General features: G+C 41.4%; 1 protein-coding gene across 2 annotated transcripts in view; it reads left to right on the top strand.

Moving 5' to 3' along the window:
* Positions 1-19,634, top strand: part of SLC26A8 (solute carrier family 26 (anion exchanger), member 8) — a 61,829-nt gene extending 42,195 nt beyond the window's left edge. For both annotated transcript variants that reach the window (XM_012720574.1, XM_012720567.1), the window contains 10 exons: positions 564-677; positions 7,674-7,751; positions 9,672-9,767; positions 10,876-10,982; positions 11,061-11,130; positions 11,640-11,732; positions 11,842-11,973; positions 15,392-15,766; positions 19,078-19,132; positions 19,233-19,634. In XM_012720574.1, coding sequence (XP_012576028.1) covers positions 564-677; positions 7,674-7,751; positions 9,672-9,767; positions 10,876-10,982; positions 11,061-11,130; positions 11,640-11,732; positions 11,842-11,973; positions 15,392-15,766; positions 19,078-19,132; positions 19,233-19,429 — 1,317 coding nt within the window. In that variant the 3' untranslated portion in view covers positions 19,430-19,634. The remainder of the gene's footprint in view (positions 1-563; positions 678-7,673; positions 7,752-9,671; positions 9,768-10,875; positions 10,983-11,060; positions 11,131-11,639; positions 11,733-11,841; positions 11,974-15,391; positions 15,767-19,077; positions 19,133-19,232) is intronic.
* The last annotated feature ends 222 nt before the right edge of the window (positions 19,635-19,856 follow it).

The following is a 19,856-nucleotide window of genomic DNA, read 5'->3' as shown; positions in this document are numbered from 1 at the left end:
ATCTCAATTGTAATCCCTGTGGGTTTCCCATCACCGAGTCACCCGAGTCACCCGTGTGCCATCACCATAGTCCCATGCACTTCCCTCCCCTCCCCCAGCCTTTTGATCCCATTCCCCACGCCACCCCACAAAATGTCTCTGGTATATGGCTGTTCATTATTCTTATTATTTTCTCACCTTGGCCCAGTTTCTTGGAACTCAAAAGGGAAATGGGGAAACAAATAGATCCCACTTTGGCTTTTCGGATAATTTGATGGAAGGAAGAAAAATGGTGTCATGTTGCTCTGTCACTCTTAAGTCCTAGTGATGGTGTGAAAGAGAAAAATAAGCCAAAGCCTCATTTTCTCACTTTGAAAATGTGCTTTCCTATGATCACTAGATAAAATATTCAAAATCTAAAATCAGGTTATCATCCTTTTGCTCCAAAAATATTTTAATTTGAAGTGATGCAAACAGCCCTATCTTCATACACAAGAAATATCAATATATGTATCTTAGTTCAAACTCAAATTAGCATTCTTCAACAAACAGTAGGCCTTACCATGTTTTCTGTTTCTTTATAGGATTTAATAGCTATTGGCCTTTGCAATGTTGTCAGTTCATTTTTCAGCTCTTGTGTGTTTACTGGTGCTATTATCAGGACAATTATCCAGGATAAATCTGGAGGAAGACAACAGGTATGCTGAAATAGAATTTGATCTCTAATATATAAAAATATTTATGTCTATTCATATGTCTATTCATAGAAAGGAATTATATTAGCTAAATCACATTGCTGTTTTAAAGTTATGTTATACATTACATTTAATGTTAATGTTTTTTGGAAAAGACCACTTGGAGGAATTTGGATTCCATACTTGCCTTAAGTTTTGTTTAAATTTTGTCTTAAAAGCTATCTGTCAGTTGGAACTGGAGTCATTTTCTATAGATGTATTATTTCTTAAAATAGGCTTTGATATATTAGCCCCCCAAAACCTATTTTTTCCATGTTACGTACCTATAAGATAAACTTTCAGGTAAACTAACCTACACCTACTAACCTTTTTTTCCTATGGGAAGTTTTTTTTTTTTTACATAATTTGGATAGAAACAACTCTCTTGAGCATCCTAGTAACAGAATTGGAAACTTTTCTGGTTTCTGCGCAAGGGTATGGCAAGAGGCTGTCACGACAGAGTAAGATCTTGGTGTAGATGGGCCTAGGAATTTATGACCATTCTACCTTTGTATAAGAGAAAAATCTCTAGACCAGACTCTCCTCAGATATTCTGAGTTTGTAAACTAAATACATGCGTGGGTGGAAAGGAAAGGGGAAAGAGACATGTTGTAGTAAAGACTCTAAACACAAACTCTGTCTAACTGCAGGCATGAGATCTTGTAAATTTAATGTTTCCGGTTTTGTGCTGACTACATAGAAGATAGTTTTACAATATGATTAGATAAAAGATAATTGTACATCACAGCTATATAGCATGATGAAATGTCAAAGGACTATCAGAACTGAAACTGAAGTAAGCCCAGGGAATGGGTCAGGGTTCAAGAGGCAGAGAAACAGTGGAAGAGAATGAAGAAAAGCTTCAGCCACAGAAAGGTGGTTGGAGTTTAGCCAGGGTCTAAAACTGATATGTCAGAACAATGACACTCAGCTTTAATAGGGAAAGATAAAAGAAGTAAGCTGGGTTATATATATAAATATATATTAAAGGATGTTCTATGCACGTGTGCAAAACCTTTGAAATCAAAATGAGAGCATGAGAGCTTTCTAAGAAATGTAAATAGCATTTCTGGACATTCATTTCTTTTCTTTTATTGTTATTAAAGTTGATACACATTCACTGATGGGATTTTTTCCCACCACCATCCCTTGTAAACTCCTTGTCCCTTTTCTCTCTCTCTCCCCTCCTAACCATGGAGCCCTCAGGATGTTTGTTGATGTTTTTTGAAAGTGTTTTTATATTGTCAAACAGTTATGTGAATGTCAAATATTTGCTCTTATCATTTTGACTTACTTTGCTGCACATAATTCTCACAAAATCCCTCCATTTTGTTAAATATGACTGCATCTCACCCTTTCTCATGGCCACGTAATATTCCACAGTATATATGTACCACATCTTCTCGATCAATTCAATGTTAAGGATTTAGGCTATTTCCAAGTCTTTTCCTAGCTAATTTAAGTAATGCTACTGTGAGTGACATGGAGTACATAGGAATTTTTTTTAACTTTTTTTTAATGTTTATTTCTGCATACGGAATTGGGGTACAGGCCAGAGGGGCAGGGTCGGCAAAAGGATTCACCAGAAACAGAGTGAGGAGCAGAACAGGCAGATCAATGAAGTACACTGCTGAAGGGAGCAGGGGACAAGAGAGGAGAGATCTGCTGTGCCATGTGGTCACCTCCAGGGCCAGGGGTCAAACTTGCACTGAAGCAGCTGTGGCTCGCTTGCAGTGCTGCACTTTAACCAGCTGCACCACCAGGGAGGGCCCATAGGGATTTTTTATTGATGGTTTCATATTCTGTGGATATAGGCCCAAGAGTGGGATTTTTAGTTTTCTCAAGATCAATCCAGATTGTTTTCCAAAAAGTTTCACCAGTTCACATTCCCAGTGATGTAATAGGATTCCTTTTTTTCCTCATCCTCTCCAGCACTCTTTTTAATATGTGCCATTCTCACAGGTGTGCGGTGATAGCATTCTAGCTTTAATCTGCATCTCTTCTATTAGGATGAACATTTTTTCATGTCTTCTGGCCTTCTGGAGATCCTCCTTGGCAAATTCAGATGTTTTTCCTAGCTTTACACAACATCATTTAATTTGGAAGATAAGCGTAACATAAATTCAGGGAGAAAAGATGCAGACAGTAAAATCAAAATCATGGTGTGAAGAAAATTAAGGGCAGGCTAAGTACATAAATTAAAATTGCCACAAATATTGCAAGGAAAAGAATGATGGAGGAATTGGGACTTTTATGGACTTTTTAAAATTATTATGATATATTTTCCAACATTGTTCATTTTTGCACAGTGTTTGCTTTCTCCTCTCAGGTGTGGTCCCCATAGAATTCCCCCCACCAATTCACCTGTGCACCACTGCCATAGTCCCTTGTGCTCTCCCCTCCCTCTTTTTATACTTCTCTTTCCCCTCCCCTGCAGAATGCCTCTGATTGATAGTTGCCTGTTAATTTGGTTCATTTATTTACTATTTTTTCTGATCCATTATGTTTTCCCTATATTCCTCCTATCGATGAAACCATCCTATATTTTTCTTTTTCCTTCTGATTTATTTCACTGAGCATATGCTGTGAATGGCATGAGTTTATCTTTTTTGATTGCTGAGTAATATTCTATTGTTTGTGTATGTGGTGTGTGTGTGTGTGTGTGTGTGTGTGTATACCACATCTTCTTGATCCTGACATTACTTTGGTGCATTTGGACTGTTTTCATATATTGCCTATTATAAACAGTGCTGTAATAAACATAGGCATGCAGGTATCTTTTTGAATTACTGTTTTTGTGTTCTTTGGGTAGATTCCTAGGTAGAACGGAGTTGCTGGGTCAGATAACAGCTCCATTTTTAGTAGTTTGAGGAACCTCCACACAGCTTTCCATAGTGATTGGACCATTTTGCATTCCCACCAGCAGTGTAGGAGAGTTCCTTTTTATCCACGACCTCACCAGCATTTGTTGTTGCCTGTTGTTTAAAAATGCGCTGTTCTCACTGGTGTGAGGTGGTATCTTACTTGTGGTTTTGATTTGCATTTCCCTTATTATAAGTGATGTTGAACATTTTTTCATATACCTGTTGGCCATTTGCATTTCCTCTTTGGAGAAGTGTCTTTTTACATCTTCTCCCCATTGAGTGGATTGTTTACTTTTTTATTATTTTATTTATTTATTTATTTTATTTTTATTTTTGTTGAGCCCTGTGAGCCCTTTGTCCCTTAACAGTTGCATGGTGTGCAAAAATTTTCTCCTAATCAATAGGGTGTCTCTTTGTTTTGGTTAAGGTCTCTTTTGCTGCACAGAAGCTTTTTAGTTTGATGCAATCCCAGCTGTCTAATCTTTTCCCCACTTTCTTTGCTTTGGGGAATGAATCTTAAAAGATATTACTGAGATGTATGTCATGTAGTGTTTTACTTACATTTTCTTTTGTATACTTTATGGTTTCAGGTCTTCCATACAGGGCTTTTACCCATTTTGAGTTGATTTTGTGCATGGTGTGAGGTCGTAGTCTAGTTTCATTCTTCAGCATGTGATTGTCCAGTTTTACCAGTGCCGTTTATTGAACAAATGGTCCTTTTTCCATTGTATATTCTTTGTGTGGCTTTATTTCTGGGTTTTCCACTTTCATGGAGTTTTGCAGGAGGGCTAGGAAGTATACACTTGGAGGAAGGTAGAGAGGCTTAGTGCAGCCTTTTCACCTATGGGGCTAAGAGCCTGCCTCCAGGGTTTTATGCTGCTGCATTATTCTCTTGAGCAGCTGGCTCCCTACATAGGCATCTTGTTCTAGAGGGTGACCATTCGCAGGGAGTCATTTCCCTAGTGACGCAGTAAACCCATCCCTGAAACCTTTATGTGCCCAGTGCGATTTGCTGGTTCAAGTGGAGAATGTTGGTGACCCCTAACTCTATATATTGAAGCTACCCAGCCTCCACCCTAAGTTTTTGATGTTAACTGGCAAGGACCTCTGAGACTCATTCAACTTCAGCAACTTTCTTCCTCTCCTCACCCTTCTTGGGGTTTTTGATTCACTCTGTCCGAGAACACCCCCTCTCTTCAAAGTTCTGCAGCAGGACAGGAAAGAGAAGCTAGGTGCTGAGCCTCTTGTTATCCAGGGCCATTTTATTTTATTTTACCTGGCTTAAATACAGACTATGTAAATGTGGTCAGATTTTATTTTACCTGGCTTAAATACAGACGATGTAAATGTCAGATTTCAGTTTCAATTTTCCCCATCTAGAACAAGTTGCTTCACTGGTTGCAGCAAAATTTCTCAGCCATTTGAGCCATGCGCTGGGCTTGAGGTGTTGGCAGGCCTGTGACACAGGGGGATGTGGAGAGCCCCAAACTTGTGGTCAGACTGCTCCCCACTCAGCCTTCCAGCACATCCAGTTTTGACCACTGTGCTTCCAGTTCTCTGTGATTGGGTTCCCTTCCTAGTTCTCTGTTTTCCAAAGATTTGCCTCTTTGCCTTATCTTTAGGGTGCCAGGAATGCTGAAAAATTAGTTGCTCTAAAAGAAAGAAATTATAAAAGAATGAAATACATTGTGTTCTTTTTAGTGAATACAGGAAATAAAAAGCCAAGATTTTGGAGTCAGATGGTCAGGTAGATTAAAGTCATGCCTTCTAGCTGTGTCACCTTGGGCAAGTTGCTTTTTCTTTCTGAGGCACCCGTTCTCATCTGTAAGATGGGCAGAAGACTGGTCTTCCAGTTGTGAGAATTACACTGAAATATAATAGTGCCCTTACATATCTGTCACTTGGATATTCCTACTCCAGGTTCTTAGTGGCCTCCCTGGTACTGGACAATACTACTTCATGGAACGATTGGGGTCTATGGGTCTGCCTGTCCATAGTGGCTGGTTGTGGGAACTCACATTGTCTTGACTCCCCAGAGAGAAAGAAGAATGAGTGTTTGTTTTTAAAAGCCTGAAAAAGTGATGGGAAATTAGAACAGGAAAGCAAAATATGCATGAGATACAAAGTTCTACATATTTGCTGCTTTTAGACTCCGGCACTGAGTCTGAGACTCCTCCTAAGACACACGCCCCCCAATGATTGTTCTCTGACCCTAAACACCCTACTTTGGGTACAGGCAAAGTGGGGGACACAATTTATTGTTAGCTCCCTCAACTCTTTCTGAATAGCAGCAAATTTTAGGAAATTCAATTTCTGGTTTGTCCTCATTTTACTCTAGGTTTTACACAACTTATTTTAACATTTGCATGTCTTTTTCCCCTTATAAATGATCACATGAATTTTGGAAGAAAAAAAGTAGTTGAAAGGAAAAGTCCTGACATATTTCCTTGTGTTAATCAAAGTGGTGTTTTGTTTTGTTTTTCTAGAGTGCCAACCCTTAAGTTAGATCCAGCAACAGGCGGTTGTGTATATTGGCAGGAGGAGTTTATGATCTCAGTTTCCTGTCTCAGTTCTTCAGTACATAAAATGTTAACCATTGGAACTCCTGAGTTTCAGTTACAGTGATCCATTTTTCCTGAATTGTTCCTCCCACACTGCTTCCACAGCACTCGCCCTTCCCAAATCGCAGTGCTTCTGTGAATTGTGTATCAGCTGGGATGAGAAAGAAGGAAGTCAATGTCTTCTTTGACTTCATTGTTGTATTTTCAGTGATGCATTTATAAAGCAATACCAGCCATAAGTGGTGAGAGGGAGTCCAGTAGGAAGTTATCCCCTCCCTACCATGCCAACACCCAAGAAATAAAGAAGAAAACTAGAGAATCATTGCTAAGGACCTTCCCCCACACACACAGTTTTTTTTTTTTTTAAGATTTATTTATTTATGCTTACAGAACTGGGGTACAGGCCAGAAGCACTGGAGTGGGGAGAGGATTCACCAAAGAGAGTGGGGAGCAGAACAGGCAGATTGACAAAGTACACTGCTGAGGGGAGGTGGGTCAGGAAGGGTCTGCCATGCCATGTGGGTCATCTCCCTGGCTGGGGATCGAACTCATGCTGCAGTGGCTTCATAGAATTTCATAACATGGTGCTTTAACCTATTGTGCCATCAGGGAGGGCCCTGCTAAGGACCTTTTAATGATTTAGATTTGAGGGACTCTTCCTGTTCTTGTTTGTATATGCCATTGTTTTGATAAATAGTTACAGCTTTATTCGCCATAAATCTCCCTATCACAGTGGAAAATTACACTGCTTTATATTGCATTATCTTACTAGTTGGAATTTAAATGAAAAAGTATGAGTAGAGGAAAGAATGAATTCAAGCCTATGCCCAGAGCACTTTGAGATTGTAAAGGGGACTTTAGTTTCTACCTGTACTTGCCAAATCAGACTCACTCCTTACCAGGTCACTTTGGGTAGTCAGTGCAATGGGATAGAAGCCAGAGCTGCTGCAAACCATGATTCATCTTTGTAACTTTTTGTGATGGCAATGAAGCAGAGCAAAACTGAAGCAGGAAAATCAGAAGTGATTATCATTATATTTTTAAGATGAAAGTTCAGTGATAATGTTCAATGGAAAGCTAGCCACGCTCTAAAGGAGAGTGGGGGCTGAGATAGTTTGGGAAGTTGGATGGTTGAGATTTTAGGACCAACAGTGAGGACTTTTTGTAGACCCTGCTCGAAACTGCAAGAAGGCGTAGGAAGGGAATGCAAGTAAAATTTTAGGAGACTAGATTCACAGTACAACACCGTGGCAATAAGATTCAAATACCTAAGGCTATTTGGAACTTTTCAGAAAGCATTCATGTATTCATTCAATAACTGTTTATTCAGGACTCATTCTGTGTGCACCTTGACAAAAGCTGAAAATGTCAGCTCAACAAAAATGCACTTAGGCTGAATGATTACACTCAACTCCTTTTAAGAAAAAAAAAAAAAAAAGGCACACATCTCACCAAGCAAAAGGCCCCAGCTTCAGCTGGAGACAGGGACCAGTGCATTCCTGATGGTCTCTCTCCAACTGGCTCTGTCTCCTCAGTTTGCATCTCTGGTAGGCGCAGGTGTGATGCTGCTCCTGATGGTGAAGGTGAACCACTTCTTCTATGAAATGCCAAACGTAAGTAGAACTGATCCATTACCTGAGTTAGAAAGACTGGCTTCCCACTGTGCGTGCCGGTAGGACATTCTCTAAGGACAACTGCACTCAGCTTGTCTCCAGGCTTGCCTCAGCCCATTTCTGGTCCCTTTGCTTTAAGATGGTAGCATCTATCTCATAGAATTGGGAGATACTGTGTATAGAACGCTGAGAATACTGTTGAGCTTCTAAAAAGCGTTCAAGAAACATTAGTTTTTATCATTATTCTCTTTCTCATTCATCCTCCTTTTGTTGCTGAAGCTATATAGCAAGGTTTATAAGTAAGGATTCAGTCTAAAACGACCAAAATAGACTTCAGATGCCAGAACGCCCATTACCAATCCAGGCTTGGAAGCTCATCGCTCATTCATGCCATCTGTTTCCTAAACTGTTTCCAGAAGGCCTTGTTTTGCATCCATGTGAACTCAGTCCCCCTCTTGCTGCCACACTGCCTCTTGGTTAGCTCATAACACTAAAAGCAGGATCTGAAAACTGAATTTCAACTGTGTTGAGCTAAGGTGCCCCATGTACCTAAATGCCTCTTCTTCCCTTTGGCTGAGACCCTTGTCACCTTGCACTTAGAGATGTGAGGATCATGAATTACCGGCTATAATCAGTTTGTTCTAAGTTGCATATAGATCATTGCTCAGAGACCACAATTTCCTCTATGTTCCCCTTAGCCATTTTGAGAGAGCACAATGGGAGATAGGAAGAGGCTTCACTCGGGGGTAGCAGGCTGGCCACATGCTGAAGCTGGAGAAGTTACAAAGGTTATCCGCATCCTTTTGAACACATCTGTTCCACCTGGTGAATATCAGGTTTCATTCAGGCAGGACCACTTCAAGGTTGATGCTGCCTTCTGCTCTTGTGACTCAGGGGCCTTGGAGCCCAGTCACAGAATCTTCATAGAGGGTGGGATTGAGTGTGTGCTCACCACACAAACCATCCTCAGATTCCAGCAGGAATCACCTTGGCAATATAGTTTTTACAGCATGTTGGAGCTCCAACTTGTAGAGTCTGTTTTTGGAGGGTAATTTACTAACTTAGTTTGAACAGTGTTATATATATATATATGTATATATAGCAAAAATAATTAGAATTTTTTAATGCCAAACAAAGAAAAATTGGTCAGAATTCACTGAAGGGAAGTTGCAAAAGTTGGTAACATTTCCTTGTTATAAATATGTAAAGAACAGAACAGCCCTCGCTTTTGGCTAAACATGATAGATCACTTTATTTTTACCGCATCCAGTTTAGGACATTTTTGACAAGATGATGCAAACACAGCTTGATCAGAGGAATATCTGAATTAGTATAAGAGTGGAGTTCTGTGAGTCTCAAACCATGAATGAGGCCTTCCTTCCTTGAGAGGCTGTGGATAATTTGTTGCAAAACCTTTATTGGAGCAATTGGGGAACATCCTAGCAAGCATCTCAACTTCTTAGCAGGGGGGCCAACACAAATTTTGAAAAACAGCATACAAAATAATATATTCAATATCGTTCCAATTTTGTGGAAGAAAATATAAAACATGCCCAAATGTTAGCAATGGTTATCTGTTAGCTAATGGAAATCAGGGCTAAGTTTAATTCTTCTTTACACAGCTAGTATGTTTTACCTTAACATTCAGAAAAGTACAAATTTTACTGCAAATTGTTTTTGTGAAAAGATGTGTCCCCTCCTCATAATCCCTGCCTCAAGACAAAAATCTGGCAAAATTCCTACGAAGGCCAGTGCATGTATTTGATTAGACAGTCAGTGGAAGTGTGGATGTGACGTTGTTACAGGCTATCAAAACAAAATGTTGTATTGGCTTAAGGTTGGCTAGTTTTCTCTGGTTCTTTGAAAATGTGGGCATTTTACCCCCAGAGGGAAATGAAGCAGGGGTTCTCTTCTTCACAGGCTGTGCTGGCTGGTATTATTCTGAGCAACCTCGTACCCTACTTTGAAACCATTTATAATCTACCCAGTCTGTGGAAGCAGAACCAATATGACTGTGTGAGTACTGAGGCACCCGCCGAAGTGGGACAGGACAGCAGGGAAGGATGGAGAGACGGAAAGAGAACAAACGAGAGATCAGCCACAAAAGGACATGAAGGATTGACAACTCTTAGATGCCTAGGACCCTATTTTTATTTTAAAAGATGGAGTCATGATTGTTAGGGCTTGAAAATATTGTGATCTCACTCCAACTATGCAAATCAAATAAGAGGAATGAAGGGGTAAAAGTTATATACAAATCTGGTAAAAAAAAAAAAATTGAAAGTTTGTTACATGTTGCATATTTGAAAAACTTTAATCCAGTTCACAGTGACTACTTCCCAGGAGAGGAGAGACAGATCCTAAAAAAATTAAAAAGGAAGGGCTGTCTTGCCAGGCAGAGTAATTGATGAAGCATTCTCTTTTTGCTTGGAGCACAAGGCTAGAGGATATAAATAGGAAAGAGCTAGAAATAAAAGATAAGAGAGGTAAGATGATGAAAGGAAAAGGACCCAGTGGATACAGAAAAATATGAAAGAGAATAATTTAGGAGCCAGGTGTCTGAGGAGCTAAAAGGGGATGTGAGCTGGTGCACAGGTAGAGATTCTGGCCCTAAAAGGAGAGCGAGCACTTCCAGCAGGACTGAACCAAATGAGGGAACATTGAGTCTAGAGTCTAACAAACCAATATATAAGGGCGTTTTGACCTATCTTCTCTGTGAGAATGCAGATCAAGTCACCTGCTGGGGTAGGGGCTTGAAAAGGATGTTGAAGATCCCCAATAACTATTATAGATGCTAAAGCAGCAATTACCAGTTGCTGGGTGTTCTGGGTTGCCTTGTAAGTAGTATTTCTTACCTCACCAAAACTTAGAAAGAAGATATACATAGCGCTATTTTGCACATAGTGAGGAAACTCGAGAGAGACATGACCAGGAACACATCAAAGAATTGCTAAGGCAGCCTTAGGACCAATGTTGGAGATGAAAATTGCCACAGGGCTATGGAATTTGTTCTCCAAATTGCAGGTGTCTAGAGGGAGAGGGTGAAGGTGAATTAAGGGATAGGATTGGTGATGCCTTCAATTCTGTTTGTTTTTATGGTCTTCCTTTTCCTCCTTTTCCATAGGTTATTTGGCTGGTGACATTCTTAGCTGCACTTCTCCTGGGACTAGACCTTGGGCTACTCATTTCAATAGTGTTTGCTTTCTTCATTGTTACTGTTCAGTCACACAGGTAGTTTGTCTCAGGTAATAGGTTAGCCATGTCTAAGTAAGGTGACTGCGACCTAAAGACAAGTGCGTTTCCTTTCAGAACTAAAATTCTCCTGCTGGGCCAGATCCCTAACACCAACATTTATAGATGCATCTCTGACTATCGGGAGGTAAGAACCTAACTCAGTCCCATTCCTTTGCCCAGGGATGGGATGGGGTGGACCATCTAAGCTTGCTGCTTAGTTTTTCTACACAAGTCCCTCTGTGGTTTGCTGCACTTCAGAAGTACATTTACATCTATGACGTATGGGAAAGTGATGTTTGATGGTAGAAACAAGTAACTTAAATAGGTAAATCCTCATCGTATAGCAGCCAGTCAGATGTAATATTGAATAGTATTGTGTCTGAAGAACACACACAAAAAGAGACAACTAAAAATTAAAAATAAATTAAAATAAAAAAAAGATAACTGAAGGTGAAGGAGGGTGGGGGAGAAGAAGAGGGTGGAGTAAGGGAGGGGGATAAGAAAGCAGGAAAAGCAGGGGGTAAATGGGAGGAAGGAATTTGCTAGTTGTTGCCTCTTACAAAGAAGAATACAGACTCCCCAAATTCGAGAGTTTTTTCTCTCACTCCATAAAGGAGTTGAGAAGTTGCCCTCCACCTTGCCTGTGCGTTGCAGATTATGACCATCTCCGGGGTAAAGATCTTCCAGTGCTGCAACGCCATCACCTTTGTAAATGTTCACCACCTAAAGCACAAGCTGCTGAAAGAGGTGACGCTTTCCTCCCCTGCCTTTGCTCCCCTGCTTCCTTCCCTCTCCTCAAGTATCCCCCTTCTTTACTACTGGCGATCTAAAGGAGACTCCACTAATCTGTTTTCAGGTTGAGATGGTAAGGGTACCACTTAAAGAAGAAGAAGTCTTCAGCCTGTTCAATCAAGGCCATGAGAGCTTCCAGAGAGACCAGATTTGGAGGTGTTACTGCAACTGTGATGAGCTGGAGCCACCGCCCAGGGTTGGGGACCCCTCTTCTTTTCTGTACTTCTTTAAATAGGGCTTACCTAGTTAAAACCCACACTTTATGAGGAAGTGCACTAGTAGCTTTTCTACAATATATTTAAAGATTGATTTATTTATGTATACAGAACTGGGGTACAGGCTAGAGGTGCAGGGGGTTGAGAGGATTCACCAGAGACAGTGGGGAGCAGATCAGGCAGATTGACTGAAATACACTGCTGAGGGGAGCAGTGGACAGATCAGGAGAGGTCTGCTGGGCCATATGGGTCAGCTCCCCGATGGGGGTCAAACTCTCAGGGCTGTGCTTTAACCTGTTGTGCCACCAGGGAGGGACCTGTCCTAGTAGCTTTTTAAGAAAGTAAACAGAAAGAAAATCACCCTTCGCCCCCCAGGAGTGTTGACTTGTAGATGGATGTAGATAATCAGAAATGAAAGATTCCTACTCAGACATGAGAACATAGGTTCCCCCTTTGAGTCCCACATCTTGACCTTAAAGTAGGTAGGAGGAAATTCCTTTGAATCCCTACTATGACTTTGACTTCTGAGTGCACAGCATGTGTGCTGACTTTTGAGGCTGTCAGCAATCCCAAGCGGCACCTGTTTTCCTAACCTTTAGCTGCCTGGCTTTAGATTTCTGAAGTCAAGTGATGTTGGGATTGGACTCTATTTTTTAAACTAATTTACTCATTTTTAACTAAGGTAATATGGAGATACCCCCATCAGGTATTTCTGCCATAGGGCACCCACTGCCAGCTCTCCCATAATCCCCTGCCACAGACCTTTGTGCTTCCCTCCCCCACCCATGCTCTTTGTCCTCCCCCTTCCCGCTTGGTGTCTCAGTTCTGTAGTCAGCTAACAAGGGGTAGTTTTTCAGCTTGTCTTTTATCTGACTCTTAATTTATTTATATTCTACACACTAGTATCACCATCCAGTATTTTTCCTTCTCTTTCTCACTTACATATCTTATTGTTATAGGTTGTATTCTACTTCCATCTAGGGCAGAGGCAAGGTGGCTAGGATTCGAGTGTCTGCCAGGGTCCCCTGAGGTCTCCCTGTGATCAAGGGCATGATGAGGGAGCGAGGGGTGAAACAGGGTAAACATAAATAGGGATTTTTAGAGCATGCAAAGGTTATTTTAGGGGATGAGTTCATTATTTCCAACTCAAACTTGGTCTAGCTACTCCCTTCCCCCAGAACAGGGTTGCTCATTTCTGGTTCTTGGACCTTTCATCCAATCTACACCTATAACCTGGAGAGACTACACAGAGAGAGGGAAACAGAGATTTACACACACAGTCAGATGTGTCTCTTCCCCCTCCTCACACAAGCAGTAACAAACACTCTGGGTCCCATATGCCCTAATAGAGAGTAGGTTCTACAGAGTTCCTGAAAATACCAGTTCCTTTGCCAAGAGGATAGAAATAACACCATACCTCATTTTGGCTTTGTATTCACATGGCACTGAGCACTATAAAGGGTGATTACAGGATAGGATAGTCAGATGGGATCCTCTAGTGTTTACTGAGCTCCTTGTGTAAGTCCAGAGCGATAAGAAAGAGAAAAGAACTTTAAAGGGTCTCTAGCTTTAGGTTACTATGTTCTTCTTTTCCTTTTTTTTTTATTATGGTTTGAAAAATGTACGACATATAATTTGTCAACTTACACATTATTTCCTGCTACAAATAGTATTTTTTTTAGCTTAACTATTTTTTATTGTATGTTTCAGTAGTGTTAAGTATATTCACACTGTTGCACAATCATTGCCACCATCCATTTCAGAACTTTTCCATCTTATAAAACTAGAACTCTGCCCATAACAGCCCCTGGCAACTACTGTTCTACTTTCTGTTCTTTGAATCTGACTATTCCATATACTTCACAGAAGAGAAATCATAACAGTATTTGTCTTTTGTGGTAACTGACTTACTCGCTTAGCATAACATCTGTCCAGGTTGTTCTTTTTTTTTTTTTAAAGATTTATTTCTGCATACAGAACTGGGGTACAAGCCAGACATGCAGGGGCAGTGAGAGGATTTACAAGAGACAAAGTGGGGAGCAGAACAGGCAGATTGACAAAGTACACTGCTGAGGAGAGCAGGGGGCAGGTCAGGAGAGGTCTGCCCACGCCATATGGTCACCTCTGGGGCAGGCGGGATCGAACTCATGCGGAAGTGCTGTGCTTTAATCCGCTGCACCACCATGGAGGGCCCAGGTCGTTCTTTTAAGAGAACCTTTTTTCCTGGAAAATACTGAACATACACAGATAGAGACAAGTATAATGAGTATATATACCCACCACTGCCTTAAAGTTTATCATTTCATTCTCAATCTTGTTTCGTCTTGTTTTGTTTCATTACACTCCCACCTACCAGTAATCCTTTAAAATCACAGGAATATGTTGAAGCAATTCATGGATTTTCAAGTCAAACCAAGGAGTGCGCACTCTATCAATGTGACATGTAAAGCTGTATTCTATCAGTCCTCAGACGTACATTTTCCACATCTATGATATTTGGATGCATTGTGCAACTGAAGGCATTATCATACTTTAATCTATAGAATTTTTTTCTTGATAGTCCAAAAAAAAAAGCAATCCATCTTAAAATTGACAAATAGGATAGTAAAGTATACATATCTCTGTATCCTGAACTGTGTGATTAGATTGTAACAACTATTTCAGGCAAAGCAAGCTTGACATGTCCTCAAAAAGTCAGGGAAATTTCAGGGTAGCAATGGACTTTAATTGGGTAGTCAAGAGAAATTTGGATGAATCCTTACCCTTTTTACATTTGCCTTATAATTCTTGTCCTGGTGCATATTTATCCCTTGAATGGGTATGTGCCCTCACCCCAGGTAGACACTGGGTCGCGGGAGGAGCTGGCACTCACATCTTATTTGCCATTGCACCCTGAGCATTTCATGCTGCCCTTATATTGTGGCAGGCCCCCCAGGTCCATAAGGAGCATGACAGGAGTGAAAACCCACTCAAGTAATTTTTTAAGGCAGTCTGAACAAAGACTCTTGCACCAATAAAAGGACTAGGTATTGAGAAAAGAAACTGATGGAAGTAATATTTCGAAGTATCAGCAGGCACTGGAGACTACATCAAACCCAGAAATGAGGGAAAGGAATCCGTCAGAGGTGATGCTCTACGTGGCTCACTAGGAAAATTAGGTTATTGATATACAGGGGAAGAGCTGGAAGGGGGACACAGAGAGGTGAGGATAAGGAACAATGAATTGGTTCTTAGTGAAGAGCTTGAAGTGACAGAGGTCCAAGGCAACAGAGTATTGTACTTAAAGGGGGGGACATCCCAAGAAGGAGAGATGGTGAATGGATAGAAACAGCACAGTGACAAGTATTTCCAGCCCTGGCTTGTGTCTTATCACCATCCCCTCTAACACTGTCGTCCTAGATTGTCTACACAGAACGATTCGAAAGTAAACTGGGCCATGACACATCCTCCATTAATCTGATCCACTGCTCACGTTTGGGAAGCATGAACCTGAGCGAATCTTCATGTGAAGGACAAGTACCGTACACGGTCTCTTCCATGTCCCAGAGAATTCCAGGGCAACACTATGAAGATGTGGAGGAACTTTGGTTTCCTAATAACGCCTCTAGAAAGAGCTCCATGCCACTTTCTGCTCCAGCTGAAAGTTTGATCAGGGACAGAGCAGTGCTCGCCCCATACTCAGGCGTAGGTCTTCAGTCTGCCATCCACACCATCATCTTGGATTTTACCATGGTGCATTATGTGGATTCACGGGCTTCCGTCATATTGAGACAGGTGAGTAACGGGAAGAAGACCCCCTCCACCTCCACCACCCCAGCCCCGATACCGACTGAATCCTGCTGGTTATGGATCACTTTCTATGTGACTCCTAGATGACTAGAAATTTGGACATGGAAGATAGTTTCAGGTTAGGCGAAATAAAAAAAAAATGAACCAATTTTAATTTTATGAACTGGAGTTGGTTCCCTAAACATAGCACATTATTTCTCAAGGAACGAAAAATAGGAAACACTTAACACCACTGAAACAGCAATCTGTGCCACACAGTGTCTCCCAGTATAACCTGGAAGTTAACTACAAATCTTTTCAAGGAATAGAATCGAATGTGAAATATATATATATATATATATATATATATATATATATCACCAAGAATTCTCCCTCAGTTAGCTGGTTACACTAGGCATTGTAAAAGGCATTTGGATTTGAAGAGGTTGTGATGAATTGGCACCCCATGCCTGGGGCTGCCTCTTCCAGTACCTGGAAGAATGTCCCCTCATTCCCTTTTCATTACCTGCATCTTTCAGTGAAAAGAGCAAGGAAGGTTTTCCCTTCAAAAATTGCATCTTGGAATCCTGGCTTCCTTCCTACTTTCGTGTTTCTTTGACAGTTTTTATTTATTTCCTTCTTACACAAAAGAATTCAGATGCACAAATAACCATATTGGCTTTATTGTTTAATGTTTCATGAGTACAATATCTTTTTTTTTTTAGCCAGTTTATCTCAGTTCACAGCTCCCTCTTGCTCCTGTGGAAACTTCCTGTACCCTCATTTCCAGATTCTGACTGCACCCTCCTCTTTCTTGAGATAAGCTCCTTCGGCTGACTTTCCCTCTTCAGCTCTTAAAGGACTTCAAAGAAATAGGATTTCCTCTTAAATGACTCCAAATGCTGTTCATTGTGAGACAATAAGAAGCTTCAATCTGGGGCCCTCCCTGGTGGCGCAACAGGTTGGAGTGCAGCATTGTGAAGCTATCGCAGCTACTGTAGCATGGGTTCGGTCCCCAGCCGGGGAAGTGACTGAACCCATGCAGCAGAATTCTCCTGAATCCATCCGCTGCTCCCCTCAGCGGTGTATTTCAGTACATCTGCCTGTTCTGCTCCCCGCTCTGTTTCCGGTGCATCCTCTCACCCCCTGCATCTCTGGCCTGTACCCCAGTTCTTATGTGCATAAGTGAATAAACCTTAGAGAAAAAAAAAAAGAAGAAGAAGAAGCTTCTCTCAGCACAAAGAACTGAGGTTGGTGTTCCAGACTGTGCGCTCTACTCTGGTTTTACTGCTCTCACTGTCCCTCTTACCAAAGGCAACTTAGTAAATAGCAAGGGTCTTGACTTCTGTTCCTATAAAATAAGAGGCTTGGAAGAGCTCAATGTGATTAATGTGAGACTAATGAGATCCTTTCCTCTCAATCCATTTTCAGACTTAAATATACTTGATAATGTCTTTTGGGCTTTTCTATCTTCAGTTACTCACTAGATTGTGTTCTCTTTCTTTCTCTCTCCCTCTCTCTTTAAGATTTTATTTTTTTACTTTTGCATCAAAGAGTCCTCTGGCCTAGACTGTGTTCTCTTGTCCAGCACTGTAGCTGTTCCTTTCATTCAGCCTACATAGTTGAATGCCTACTATACCTGACTGAATTGGGCACATTTGTATTCACTCCCTCATTTAATTGTCACACCAACTCTGAGAGACCAGCTGTACGTCCCCCTAAGAGTGCCAGGCTCATAGCTAGCAAGTGGCCAGTCCATCATAGGAACTTAAAGCATCTGATTTCATGTCATTCTTCTTCCTGACATACAGGACCACTGTGCCACCCTCCCCTCCTCTCTCTCCTCTCTTGCCTTCCTTTTTTTGTGGAAGCACCTTGTCTTCCCCTTCTTAGCACTACTCACCTGTACTTGACCTATGTTGATGACTCCCCTCCTGTCTCAACATGGAAGCAGTGCAGGACACCTTTACTTCACAGCTTTCAGATTCATGGAGCACTTTCACACCTCAACAATACAGGTCTTTCCATTTCTTTGGTGATTGTTCTATTCAGCCTTATTGGAAGAAACTGTTCTGTTTCATTGACTGTAAAATTGAAAACTTAAACCTACTTTTAAATCCTGGCAGTTTTTCTTTTTAGAGACAAGCAACTCATACTCAGTTTATGCCTCTTAATTTTCGGGATTTCATGCTCCCATTGCTTGTCATGTAGAGTCTGACCATCCTTCATGGCTCTTTACCATATGACTTTATGACTGACCATATGGTCAATCACTTTCTTGTTTCTTTTTGGTAGTGGAAGAAGTAGGGTCTTGTCTGTTTTTTTTTTTTTTTAAAGATTTATTTATTTATTCATACAGAACTGGGGTACAGGCCAGAGATGCGGAGGGTGAGAGGATTCACCAGAGACAGAGTGGGGAGCAGAATAGGCAGATCAACGAAGTACACTGCTGAGGGGAGCAGCGGGCGGGTCAGGAGAGGTCTGCCACGCCATGTGGTCACCTCCAGGGCAGGCGGGGATCGAACTCATGAGGAAGTGGCTTTAGTTTCTCAGTGCAGTGCTTTAACCCGCTGCGCCACCAGGGAGGGCCCGGGTCTTGTCTGTTTTAATTGTCTCTTCTGACATCTTCACTTAGCGCTCAGGGGTGGAGCCCAGCTTGATCCTAGAATATTAAAGTTAACATGGATTTACTTTGAGATGAATATCAAGATTCAATGCCCTAGGGGTTATTTATATTGCATATATATTCGCTAAAATAAACTTAAGGTCAGTATCTGATGTTTACTAACCAGATACCAAATATCTGCTATTTTACTGGAGTCTAGTGCAAATTTGCAGGAAAACTTGAGCATGAACCTCGGGGTTCCATTCCCTACTATACCACTTGACCATCTCTAAGCCACATTTTGCCTCCTCTGCTCAGTGAATTCTGAGTAAGGAGGTCACATGCACACACTAAATGACAATGCCAAGGCACAGTTGTTCCTTAGGGCTCTCCAGTGTGTTCCCATCAAACTTAGTGCCTTCCGACATAGACATGTTCTCTTTATGGAAACTGCTCCCCCAGCTTGAAAGCAGAGATAATCCTCCTTCTCACTCCCCACCCACAGAGACCATCTGATTCTTTTTATATTTCTAGCACTTTAGACATTTCCTGATATATAGAAGGTCACCCATCAAATAGAGTCAAACTGGAATGCAAAGGTACATCTACATATAACAAGCAAGTGACCACAGGGGTGTGAAGTGGGGCTCATGAGGAGTCCTTTCCTAGAGAAGGTGTGGGTCTCTAACACTGATTTACTCTCCCCCCACAGATGTGCAATGCTTTCCAAAACGCCAACATTTTGGTGCTCATTGCAGGGTGTCACTGTGAGTAGTAGCCTCCCCTGGTAAGGGGGCTGTGTTTGCACCCCGGGCACTCCCCTTCCTAGGTGTCTTACCCTGGGTGTGTTCTGGGTTTGGTTTATAGCTTCTCTGGTCAGGTCATTTGAGAGGAATGATTTCTTCGATGCTGGCATCACCAAGTCCCAGATGTTCCTCTCCCTCCATGACGCCGTGCTGTTTGCCTTGTCCAGGAAGCTTACAGACTCCTCAGAGTTAAGCGTGGATGAATCAGAGACCGTCATACAGGAAACCTTCTCAGAAAAAGACAAGGTCAGAGGATAATAACCATGGGGGAAGAGTTAGGGGAAAGTAAGGTGGGGGTACACTTGATCAGATAGAGATGGCTTTAAGTATGGTTATGCTAGACTTTGAGGTGTTGAAATACTCCCTTACCTCTTAGTAAATTGCAGCAGACCTGAGTCCCAAGTTTCCTCACTGTCATAGGTGACATTCAGGACCCTTTCCTAACTGAAGAGAAGGTTACCCAACCTGCTCAAGCTTCCAGGATGTTTTTACAGCAAGCTTGGTTACGGTTGCCATGCCAGTTATGAAATAAGTCAATATAAATATTGAATATTTAATATCAATATCTTCACATATATATATTAATATTTAAATGTAGATACTTGAAATATCTCCCTTAGATCTACCTATAAAAACCCTGGGAATTGGGCCCTCCCTGGTGGCGCAGCGGGTTAAAGCACAGCAC

This window comes from Condylura cristata, unplaced genomic scaffold, assembly GCF_000260355.1.
Source record: "Condylura cristata isolate star-nosed mole 26May11 unplaced genomic scaffold, ConCri1.0 scaffold00001, whole genome shotgun sequence".
Lineage (NCBI taxonomy): Eukaryota > Metazoa > Chordata > Mammalia > Eulipotyphla > Talpidae > Condylura > Condylura cristata.
The sequence above is the reverse complement of the archived record's forward strand: the minus strand, read 5'-3'. Positions and strand labels throughout refer to the sequence as shown.